At 40.3% G+C, this 12,114-nt stretch overlaps 1 protein-coding gene across 1 annotated transcript in view; it reads left to right on the plus strand.

Moving 5' to 3' along the window:
• Cd109 (CD109 molecule) overlaps positions 1 to 12,114 on the plus strand; it is a 107,241-nt gene that overhangs the window by 67,992 nt on the left and 27,135 nt on the right. The window contains exons 18-23 of the mRNA XM_052715092.1: positions 653 to 794; positions 1,454 to 1,571; positions 4,789 to 4,902; positions 8,221 to 8,439; positions 9,209 to 9,353; positions 10,742 to 10,918. Coding sequence (XP_052571052.1) covers positions 653 to 794; positions 1,454 to 1,571; positions 4,789 to 4,902; positions 8,221 to 8,439; positions 9,209 to 9,353; positions 10,742 to 10,918 — 915 coding nt within the window. The remainder of the gene's footprint in view (positions 1 to 652; positions 795 to 1,453; positions 1,572 to 4,788; positions 4,903 to 8,220; positions 8,440 to 9,208; positions 9,354 to 10,741; positions 10,919 to 12,114) is intronic.

Here is a 12,114-nt window from a genome sequence, read left to right on the forward strand (position 1 = left end):
GAGTCTTAGGTGCAAGAGTTGTATTGTAGATGTATCATTGGGACTGGGTTCCACATCTCTGCATTTTGATTACTTGTAGAGAGTCACCTGCCTCTACGTCCTGAGTACTGGCATTAAAGGTGTGCACCACCATGCCCAGCTCATATTTTGAAATAATTTTAGACTGACAGAAATTGAAAAAAAGGAGATAGGTGACCCAAGTCTATATAGTCACATGCATTTTTTTTTTATTGTAAAATTCAACAGATGAACTGACTATAGTGTCTTAGACTGACAAAGCCAATGATAATCAGCATCAAGGAGTTTTCAAACAAGGAGAGTATAAAAGTCAGGTGGGATTAAAAATGTGATGTGTTTTAATAATTTAAATGAAAAAAAAATAGACAACTAACCCCTTAAACTTTCAGTTATTGATCATTGGAACAGAGTAGATTGAAAAAATATTTGTAGTTCTGAGGTCACTGTCCATGTGGTTTTGGTAAATCATATGACTTGTCTGCTGCTCAGGCTTCTTCTTCAGAAATGAGAGAGTTGAATAAGAAAATTTCTAAACTTCACTCTGCTGCAAGGTGAGGGTTCTGGGAGCCAAGCTTGCAGCCCTTCCTCTCCAGTGCCTTTCCTTTCTCACTGTCATCGTCAATGTTTATTGCAGATGACACGGCAGAGTATGCTGAGCGGCTTGCAGAGGAAGGTGTGGGCAACCAGATTGATTTTCAAGACTTTTCGCTGGTTAGCAATCCACATGTCAGGAAGCACTTTCCAGAAACATGGATTTGGCTAGACTCCCACATGGGGTAAAGATTTGTCAAGTTCTTTGTCCGTTTATGTTTGCTTAATGTATATTTTGGATAATACTTTCCCATTGTCTAGTGTGTTTGAAGCATAAATGTTGTGTGTCAATGGATTAAGTGGATTAGGGAGTTTGGGGTTTAGAATGCTGTTGATTGAATCTAGCTGTAGTGTTTGGTTGAGCCATATGCAGATCGAGGCCATAAAGTATTATTGAGGAGGGGGTGAGGTTTTGTAGAATGAAGGGTGAATTAAACTTCCTTGAAGTCTCCTGGTTTTTGTTGGAAGAAAATCCATAACAGAATTGATAAGGATTCAAACAAAAACAAATAAATAAACACACACTCACAAAGTTATCTGTATATTGAGAGAGGAATATTTGGAGTAAAGTTTAAAAATATGTGTTGAAAAAAGTTTGTGAAAATATAGTAATCAATTGTGAAGGTATGAAGCTTGTAGAAAGATTTTATCGGAGTGTGCAAAGTATGATGCTATAAAGTATTTCCTGAGAAATTGAAATGCTACGTGATTTTAAACTTAGAAATATAAATGATGTAAATATGAAAATTAAAAAATTTCCAAAAATTGCTGGTTATGTTTGTTGACTTATTTGGGATTATGTGAAATCTTGGTTTTGTAATTTCTGCATTTGTCTTGACTTCAGATCCAAGATTTATGAAGACTTTGAAGTTACTGTACCTGATTCCATCACTTCTTGGGTGGCTTCTGCTTTTGTGATCTCGGAAGACTTGGGACTTGGGCTAACAACTGCTCCAGCAGAGGTAGATACAGAAGGGGGTCTCTCCAATCTAATGAAATGAGGCTCAGAAGATGATTGACTATCCATTGCTTTATTTATCACAGTTTACTGTGCCTATACCTTTCTGCTTTCATCTGTGTTAACATCTTTGAAAAAATTATTGTATTATTATCTATAATTTTATTTATTTTTATTTTATGTACATTGGTGTTTTACCTGCCATATATGTCTGTGTGAGGGTGTTGAATCACATAGAACTGAAGTTACAGACAGTTGTGAGCTGCCATGTGGGTACTGGGAATTAAGCCTGGGTCCTCTGGGAGAGTAGGCAATGCTTTTAACTACTGAACCATCTCTCCAGTACCACCACCACCACCACCACCACCACCACCACCACCACCACCACCACTACCACCACTACCACCGTGTGTGTGTGTGTGTGTGTGTGTGTGTGTGTGTGTGTGTGTATGTGTGTGTGTGTGTGTGTGTGTGTGTGTGTGTGTGTGTGTGCCACAGCACACATGTTGTGGTCAGAGGACAACTTTGTGGAGTCAGTTCTCTCCATCTGTCTTTAAATGAATTCTGGGAATGGGAATTGAACTCAGGTTGCCAGATTTCCAAGCACCATTTCCCACTGAGCCGTCTTGTTGGCCCTGTGTTAAATTTCTGAATCTGAGTTACATTAAATTGATAGATTTGGCCCTAAAGTTAAAAATATTATTACTTAGACACTTTTTTGAGTTCTAGGTTTTTTATATTCTTTTAGGCAGAAGTCTTTTAGTAAAATCAGAAAATGCAGACATTGTTGAAGTTTGTTCTTTTGAAAATGAGGTCTTCTACCGTGTTGTAATAATGCCTGTATAAACTCTTGACAGAAGAGCATGGTGTGCACTACGGTGCCCAGCTGTGGTGGTCCCACATTCTCTGCATTTACTGTAGGCTGGAGGCAGTGTTCCAACTTTTCATACACAGAAAGAAATTCTAGAGTAAAACTGAATGTTCTGTCAATGGTGCATATTTTCTGAATAATAAATACATATAGCTAATTATAATTAAGGTAAATTCATCAACACCACTAATCAATAACTAATTTAGTACATCATAAATGTATCTAAAATATTCAAATTTAGATAACGTAATATTTTATAGAATTTTTTGTACTAAATTTTAAGTGTCAAGATTTGTTTAATTTTTTCCAACAGTGTAAGCCTTAATTCATCTTGTCACATATTTGTAGACATTTCTCCCTAATTATCCAACTCAAGTAATTACTTTTATTCTTATTATTTTTCAAAATTTCAATGTTGAATGAATTTTTATTTTATTATCAATTACTTGCCACTACCTCCACCGGGATAAAGTTCCATATTATAATCAATTTATGATAACTCAAATATTAATATGTTATGTATGACTTTGTTGATAGACACTACTATCTATGAAATGAATTCTTCTCTAGGCAGGAATTTCCTTCTTATTTGTTGTTAGAAACAAACAACCAGGTATAATTTGTTTTATAACTTACATTTAAGCTTGTAATAATAGAGAAAAATAAGTCTTTTGCTAAGATCAAGTGTAATATTTTAAAATTTTATATATATGAGTGTTTTCCCTGCATCTATGTATGTGCACTGTGAGTGTGCCTGGTACCCAAGAAAGCTAGAAAATGGTGCTGGAGCCTCTGGAACTGGAGTTGCAAGTTGACTTGTGAGTGCTGGGAATCAGGTCTGGGTCCTCCGCAAGAGCAGCAGGTGTTCTTAACCTCTGATCCATTTCTCCAGCCCCTATTTGGTTAAAAAATTTATTATTGACCTAATGCCAGATTACTTTAAAGATGAGTACAGCTTCTCAAAGTATCCAGCAGACAGTCCCTCAGGTCTGTGCTTAGGAATATGAGGATCACGAATGGCCTTAGCCCAATAGCTATCACTCCTATTATACCCCAAAGCCTCTATAACAGATGTTTGTGTTGCCTCCTTACCATTTCTAAGTGAAATTTGTAGAAATAAAAGTGCTTTGGATTTATATATGGAATTATGGTAGAAGCTCAGGTCATTTAAACAGATGGTTTATTTATATGAATGTCTAAGCAAATATTCAGTATCTATATAGATACTTACATGGCGTCCTAAATGATATGATCTGTAGAGTCAAATGCACCAAGCCACAAATCGTATTTCTAAGTCCCAAATACCAAACTTCATGCTAATAATAGACAAGTCAAGAATCATGAGGGATGAGGTAGTAGTTGTTCATTGTTTGGGACAATCCTAAGTATTGTAGAACTTCATTCCACAAAGTGTCACTAGTGCCCTTCAATCACTGTGACAATCTAAAATGTTCAATCTACAAACGTCCACAGAAACACGGCAGTATGTCCAACTTTTTGACATTTGTGTGATGGTCTTGTCATCTACAAAGTTCACAATTGAGAAATACGCAATTAAATTTCAAAAAATAAACATCTCAAAAAACCCCTCCATGTTTAATTTTGTATTGGTCCGTAATCATGTTGGCTTTGGCTGCATGTGGCCCACAGGGGCATAGGTTGGACATACTTACTAGAGGGACTTACTTCTGTTATTGAGACCACTGGTCTAAAATAACCAGGCTTAATTTCAGGCAGGGGAGGAGCTTGGCCTCTCCTGTAGGTCTTGGTAACAGTTTCAGAGTTCCAAGAGGGAGACATGTTTGTCTGTGTACCTGTGAGAACACAGTAAGTAGAACAGTCCTGGGCGGGCCACATTGAGATTTCCCCACGGGAGTCTCAAACACAGACTGATTGGAGAGTAACTTTTGAAGCAAATGATGGCATCAATACAGACTCGATAACAGAGGGGCAACTTGTTTTGGTATCAGAGAGAATGGGATATGGCTCTGGCACTTTCACTTGTAGGTAGTATGAGCTTGTAGTAGTTTCAGAGATTTATGAACATGATTTTTTTTAACAAATAAAATAGGAACATAGCACCCTTATAGGTGTATAAGGATTGTGAATAATTTACAAAGTGCTTGGTCTCTACTGGGTCCGTAATGTAGTACAGTCGTTACTATGCTAAGTAGCTGTCAAGTCAGCCACTATTTATTTGGTGTAAGTTGTTAGCTGGTGTTGGTTGATAGGCAACAGGATACCTCTGTGTGTTACAGGCTGTCCAGGTTCTGTGGATAGTGTTCTTACTTGTATATAATGTGAAGCATTTCTATCTGATCAAAACATGTATTCATTGTGTTCTTTCTAGCTGCAAGCCTTCCAACCATTTTTCATTTACTTGAATCTTCCCTACTCTGTTATCAGAGGTGAAGAATTTGCTTTGGAAGTAACCATATTCAATTATTTGAAAGATACCACTAAGGTAATGTGTTCAAGGTTTTGTTGATTATTTATACTTTGGGACAAAATTGGGGGATTGAGGATTGATTGGTTGCATAGTACTTGAGCATCAGGGTCTCCAAGCATTTTTAAAAAACCATTTTAACCTTATTTTGCTTACACACACACACACACACACACACACACACACACACACACACGCATTTATTGGTTTATCCTTTTAACTTGGTAATTTATATTTTTAAGGAAAATTTAATTTATTCTTTGACAATTTCACACCTGTATATAATACATTCTAGTCACATTCACCTTGACGTCTCTTATCCTTCTTCTTCTCCTCTCAATAGGTTCCTTCTCCAACTTCCATGTCTTTTTCTTTTTCTTTTGTTTTTGTATTGCGGCCCACTTGCCTTTAACAAGGGCCACTCCCCCACGTGAGCATGTGTGTGGAGCTGTCCACCAAAGTATAGACAGCTTTCTGGTGGCTACACCACTGAAGACAGTGACTCTCCCTCCCTCCACAGTTACTGGAACTTCCAGTAGCTCCTCAAGGATGGGCTGGACCCTGAGTGTTGTGGGCCAAGTCTTGGCGTTAACCTCTGCTCTTGCTTTGGCTGAGACTGAGAACAGCACTAGTCTATGGGTGTAAACATAGAGTAGGCCTTAGGACTAGTCAGAGGCAGTTGGTTACAACCAATGCTGTCATTCCACTGTTGCACTGATGGGCATATCTTGCCTGACAGGTTGGTATTATAGCATGCAAGATCCACACATGGGGAATTATTTTAGTTAGGGTTTCTATTGATGTGAAGAGACACCATGACCACGGCAACTCTTTTACAAAGGGAAACATTGAATTGGGGCTGGCTTACAGTTTCAGAGGTTTAGTCCATTATCATCATGGTGGGAAACGTGGCAGTGTTCAGGCAGACATGGTGCTGGAGAAGGAACTGAGAGTTCTACATCTTGATCCGCTGGCAGCAGAAGGAGACTGTGAGCCATACTGGGTGTAGCTTGAGCATATGAGACCTCAAAGCCACCTCCACAGTGACACATTCCTCCAACAAGGCCACACCTACTCCAACAAGGCCACACCCACTCCAACAAGACCACACCTACTCCAACAAGGCCACACCTACTCCAACAAGGCCACACCTACTCCAACAAGGCCACACCTTCTAGTAGTGTCACTCCCTATGGGCCTCTGGGGGCCATTTTCTTTCAAACCACCACAGTAATGCCATTGATAATTTTTCTCCTTAAGTTACCTTCATAGTAGCTTTTGGCATTACGAGGGTTAAGCCAACAAGGAGGAAGTTTCTGGCTCAGTTGTAGCATGATTTTCTTTGTAGTATAACTAGAGTATATGATTATCTTTGGCAATAGGGACTTACCTCTTGTGGGCAACCAAGACAATGGCAGTAACCTGTATTTTTCTGGGGTCCTTGGGGCCTCCCTGACCAACAGCTCATAGGGACAAATCAGATACCTGACATTCCTCCAAGCTTTTTGTACTTTGCTGGGAGATTGAAAATATACATATGTTGTTAGTGATTTCTTCTGCTTATTAATGTCTGGGTGTATCATTAGAATGTCTGTACATTCTCTTAGTTTCCACTATAGATCCTCCCATTTAGCCAGGGGACTTCCTTTTGGTCTTGGGAATATGCCTTTCTTTCTCCCACCTCCCTGCATTTCTTACTGGTCTTCTGTATCTAGAATGTGTTTTCTCTTCTCATTACCATTTTGTACCTGCAGCAACTGGTAAGAATTTATTCTCTCTGAGACAGATTGCAGCTCGGATTCCTTTCCTGAGAAACTTCACCTGCTCTGTTATGTTCGTTGTCTCCATGGCAATTCAGTGTGTTATGTTTTCAGGGGTTTATTTTGTGAGTCATGCTCCTGTGTCTCCTCAGGCAGACAGTTTGCTGGAAGGCGGGGCTTAGGACTTAACTACTGTTTATACTGCACTTACAGTTGCTTTAGCCAAATGGTTTAGTTTTCTGCCCTCGAGTTATTAGGCATATGCTGTTAACTTTATTGTACGAAATACCTTACTACCTTTTAAGTATGCACATCTAGATACATGGTAAATCAAAACATTTACTTACTGTTTTGGTGTTGCCGATTGGATAGGCACAAGTGTACCACTGAGCTATTCTCTCAGCTCCAGCTTTTTGTTTTCTAATTGTGCTTTTTAATGTGGTCAGAATGTGACAGTATAAGAAGCAGAGGTCTGACCAGAAAGCCTATTATCCAGTCTGCTGATCATTAGCAGATAACTTAACATGATTATAGCTTCCTTTTCTTTTCTATGAGAGTCATAAATATTAGTGAACAAATTGTCCTGAGAAAATGAGAAAATAAATTGGAAAATACTTTGTAACATGTAAGGCTCATGCTGGTTGTGGTGGGAACCACCTATAATCCTAACACTTGGGAGGCAGAGTCAGGAGGATTGCTGCAAGTTTGAGGCTAGCTTGGCCTCTGTAATAAATTCCAGGCCAGCTAGGCATACAAAATAAGACTCTAAACCCTCCCTCGCCTCTGGGCATAGTGGTGTACACCTTTAATTCCAGTACTTGGAGACAGCAGCAGAGGCAGACATATATCTGTGAGTTCAAAGCTAGCTTGATCTACATAACAAGTTTTAGATCAGCCAAGACTACATAATAAGACCCTGTTGTAAGCAAAACAACAAAAACCTCAAGCCTGGAAGAATATTATTTAAGGAGAGTAGAAACTTTTGGCATTTTAATAAAAGTGTGTAAATCAGGTATGCTTTAGAGCTGACAGTGATGGTACCACTTTAATCTCACCACTCAGGAGGTAGAGGCAGGCAGATCTCTGAGTTCGAGGGCAGCCTGGTCTACAGAACAAGTGCCAGAAGTTCCAGGACAGCCAAGGCTAATATATATATGTTTTAGGCATAGTAGCTAGAATAATATTTCAACCCATTTATCTCATGCTTCCCTAATAGGACCTGTATCTCTTAAGATGGCACAGTTAAATCAAGAGGTGGTGAAACTAATATTAGAAATGGCCTTTTTGTGTATAGTCCCACCACTCAAGGGGTTTGTGTAACGAGAGAAGTTAGTGAAAGGGCTGGTGATGAAGCCAAAGAACGCCTTTCCCCAGATGTATCTTGAGGGGGAAGGGGAATGCATATAATGCATCCAGTTTTCTCTGCTTTCCTTTCTGTTTTTCCCCCTTTTGGCCTCATCTTGGTCTCATTTTCCTCTGGTTTTGAGTCTCATCCTTGTAACAGCACTTAAAATAGCGATAGAAACACATTTTTTTTATACAAAACTTTTGGCTTTTGTTTTTTTTTCCCTCCCAGGTTATCGTGCTCATTGAGGAGAGTGTTGACTTTGATGTTTTAATGTCTTCAAATGACATCAATGACACCACGTACCAGCAGACCGCCCTGGTTCCCAGTGAGGATGGTGTCACCCTTCTCTTCCCTATCAAGCCGACACAGCTGGGGGAGATCCCCATCACAGTGAAGGCCGCCTCACCCACTGCTTCTGATGCCATCACCCAAAAGGTTTTGGTAAAGGTAAATATTGGGGGTTTAGATGGATAAAATGGAAACATAACATGGAATTGAAAAGCAAATGGGAGACGGTGTTTCTGTGTCAAATTTGTTGACAATCCTAAAATGTCCTCTCCTCCACCCTCTTGATAATACCTAGTTGTTTTCTCACGTCGGTAAAAGTATGACACACAGACGCTATAAAAATATTGCCGTTTTCCTCTTTAAATCTGAGTAGAGACATGATTATTAGGATGTTCAAGTATTTTTAAACAGTCATTTACATCCACAAACTGTGGTACTGGGATCCTGTTGGGTCATGGTCAGGTTGATAAGGTAGAGTGGGCATTTTGGAATACCTCAAAGTAGATTTTGAAGACTATTATTTTGGAGAACATTGTGCATAAAAACACAGCCCAGCATAGTAGATGGCTGGCCACTCTTTTTCTGGGGCAGGATTGCTTTGGATTTGAATCTCTGTCTGGTGAAAGGTGATTTCAGTTAGGGTATTTAGTGCCTCTGTTTGGATAACAACAGGTGAATTTGCTCCCCAGTGGTTTCTTTGCCACATCTTCACCTTTCCCCTGGTCATTTCCATTCTGGTTCTATGAAACGCTTTCTCAGTATAATGAGAAAGCAAACGCTTAATACATTTGAAGTCAGCATCAAGACAGGGTAGGTAGGTATGTACTTGTGCAGCTGCGTCTCTAGCAGGCTAGATACGTGTCTTCCTATCTGCACAGCTCTCTGTTAACAGATAATCAGACACCATATTGTGTTCCTTTCCCTACAGGCTGAAGGCATAGAAAAGTCATATTCACAGTCTGTCTTACTGGATCTGACCGACAACCAAGTACAAACTACCATGAAAACTTTGAATTTCTCCTTTCCTCCTGATACGGTCAATGGCAGCGAAAGAGTGTGGGTCACAGCCATTGGTAAGGGTAGTGTGTGTCACCACATACTGGCTGATTTGCATGTGAAAGTACATTTTTCATCTATTTATAGATGTATTGTCTTACTTAGCCCTCTTAAGCTGTGGAAGGTTTTAGTTGGCGTCAACTGCTGTAACGTTGATCAGTGCATTTCAACATGCAGCATGCATATGGGGGTCTTCCTTGACAAAAAGTCCTGATTTAGTATGTCTGGGGTGGGTCTGAGCTTGCTTCCTTTTCTTTCTTTCTTTCCTTTTTTCTTTCTTTCTTTCTTTCTTTCTTTCCTTCCTTCCTTCCTTCCTTCCTTCCTTTCTTTCTTTCTTTCTTTCTTTCTTTTTCTTTCTTTCTTCCCTCCCTCCCTCCCTCCCTCCCTCCCTCCCTCTCTCCCTCCCTCCTGCCTCTCTCACTTAAACTTCCTTCCTTTTTCCCAAGATGAACACAGGGGTTTGTGTGTGCTAGACAGTGTTTTACTCCTGAACTATATCGCTGGCTCTTTGTTTTATGAGATAAGGACTTAGTATGCAGCCAAGTCTGGCCTTGAAATCCGTATGTAACCTGGGCTGGCCTTGAAATCCGTATGTAACCTGGGCTGGCCTTGAACTCCGTATGTAACCTGGGCTGGCCTTGAAATCCGTATGTAACCTGGGCTGGCCTTGAAATCCAGATCCATGCATCCTAGCTTCTTTGCTGGGATTCTATTCATGCATCACCATGCCTGCCTGGAATCTTTGAATTTCTGAGGTGATGGTGTTGCTTCTGGGGTACAGATACACTGAGCAGCAAGGCCACACCACTGTAACTAGAGGAGGAGTATCTTGTAGAGCAGACTCCTGGACTCTGTGACTCGTGGCTACTGCTGAGGATCCTAATCTTACACAAAATGTTTTAAAACACAAATATCTGGGTTTTTCTCTAAACCTACTAAATTAGAATTTCTTAGTCTATGATCAGGACAAATATAGTTTGAAAACTTCTCACCAGTGAGTCTGGAAAGCAAGACTTGAGAACCCTTGCTTAGAACAGTTTTCTGGGCAAGATCTAGCGACCTTTATAATAGGAACATTACTTACTTCTAGTTGCCTTAACCTAAAATGCTTTTAAATTAGAAATAGCTTTTCCAATGCACCCGAGTCTCCTTCAGAATTAAATGTCAATTCTGCCATTTTGATTTAAAGGAGTACTTAGTTTATACCCTATCATTATTTAGGCAGAAGCATTGTGACATCACATAATCCATGAGTCAAGTTCTCCAGCATCACTGTTGCTTCGATTATGTCTTCTCTGCCCCACCTGCTTCTATCACAGATGCCAGTACTGAGCTGAGCCTACCTGCACCAGCAGGAATGAGCGAGTGAGCATTACCCATTGAACCGAATGTCTTCTGCTTTCAGGAGATATTCTTGGTCCTTCCATCCATGGCTTGGCCTCACTGATACGGATGCCTTACGGTTGTGGCGAACAGAACATGATAAATTTTGCTCCAAATATTTACATTTTGGATTATCTGACTAAACAGAAGCAGCTGACAGATACTTTAAAAGAAAAAGCCCTTTCATTTATGAGGCAAGGTAAGCACTAGATGTAAACTTTTATTTGTTAAAAAAAAAGTTTGTGTTTTATAGGTCAGGGTCTCCCTGGGCCATGTTTCAGAATAGATGGGGGTTGTGTCTGTGTATGACTGGTGGGACTAGATGGTGCTGATGTGCTGAAGGTCAGGCAGTGGGAGGTTCCTCTTGTCTTCCCGAAGCCAATTGCTCTTTAACTGCTGCTAATTTAAAACTCTTTAAAAACCTGCAACAAATGAATGAATGCTCATTTGTGATCATTTATTCACTACTTTTTCTTGATATAGAGTCTTATGTAGTTTAGGTTAGCTTCAGGGTAGAACTGTGTGTATGGAGTGGATTGCTTACACCCCTCAAAATGATAGATGTGACTCTCTGAGCTGTGGGAACTGCTCAGCTGTGGTGACCACCTGCTTATAGCAGAGTTAGCATGGGGTGAATGCTGCCTATGTATCAGGCAGTGTTCTCATTTTCTTTTTTATTTGTTTTTTATTGATTCTTTATGGGTTTCACATCATGCATCCCAATCCCATCCATCTTCCTGTCCCTTCATGTCTGCCCTCTGCCCTTGCAAACCTCCCCCCAAAACAAAACAAAATTCAAAAGAAAAGCAAGAACAACAACAACAACAAAAAACCAAAAACAACAAAACAAAACAAAACAAAAAACCAAACAAACTAACTAAAAAAAAAAAATCTCAGCTTGGAAGCTGTCGTGTGGCCCAGTGAGTCACGCAGTAAGCCCTTTAGTCCATACATCTTTACTTGTAAATGTTCATTGCAATGAGTCATTGGTCTGGTTCAAAGCCTCTGGCTTCTGCTGCATTGATGCTGGGCCCTCACTAGGCCTTCTCTCTGATATCCTGTTGTTGCCCTGTGTCATGGAGATCCTGCAGTTTTGGATCTACAGGTCCTGCCCCTTCACATGCTTATTCATAGATGAGGTGGATGTTGGGCTGGGCCAACTAAGCCCTGGTTCTGGGCTTGGATGGTAGCTGGGTTGGTCAGCTTGCCAGCTTTCCCTCATCAATACCAACAGGGTGAGCTCTCCAGCATTGCCCCTGGCTAGCTCACCCACTGCAGCAGGCGTTAAGGAGTGGGCCAGTTCTCCTTCTCTCCCGCCTTTAGGGCTGGTGCACCTGCCTCCCTGTCAACATAGTCAGCTCTACTGTGTTTCTTGGAAAGGTGCAGGGCCTGTTC

This window comes from Peromyscus californicus, unplaced genomic scaffold, assembly GCF_007827085.1.
Source record: "Peromyscus californicus insignis strain IS unplaced genomic scaffold, ASM782708v3 Scaffold_11__1_contigs__length_118956290, whole genome shotgun sequence".
In the NCBI taxonomy this organism is placed as follows: Eukaryota; Metazoa; Chordata; class Mammalia; order Rodentia; family Cricetidae; genus Peromyscus; species Peromyscus californicus.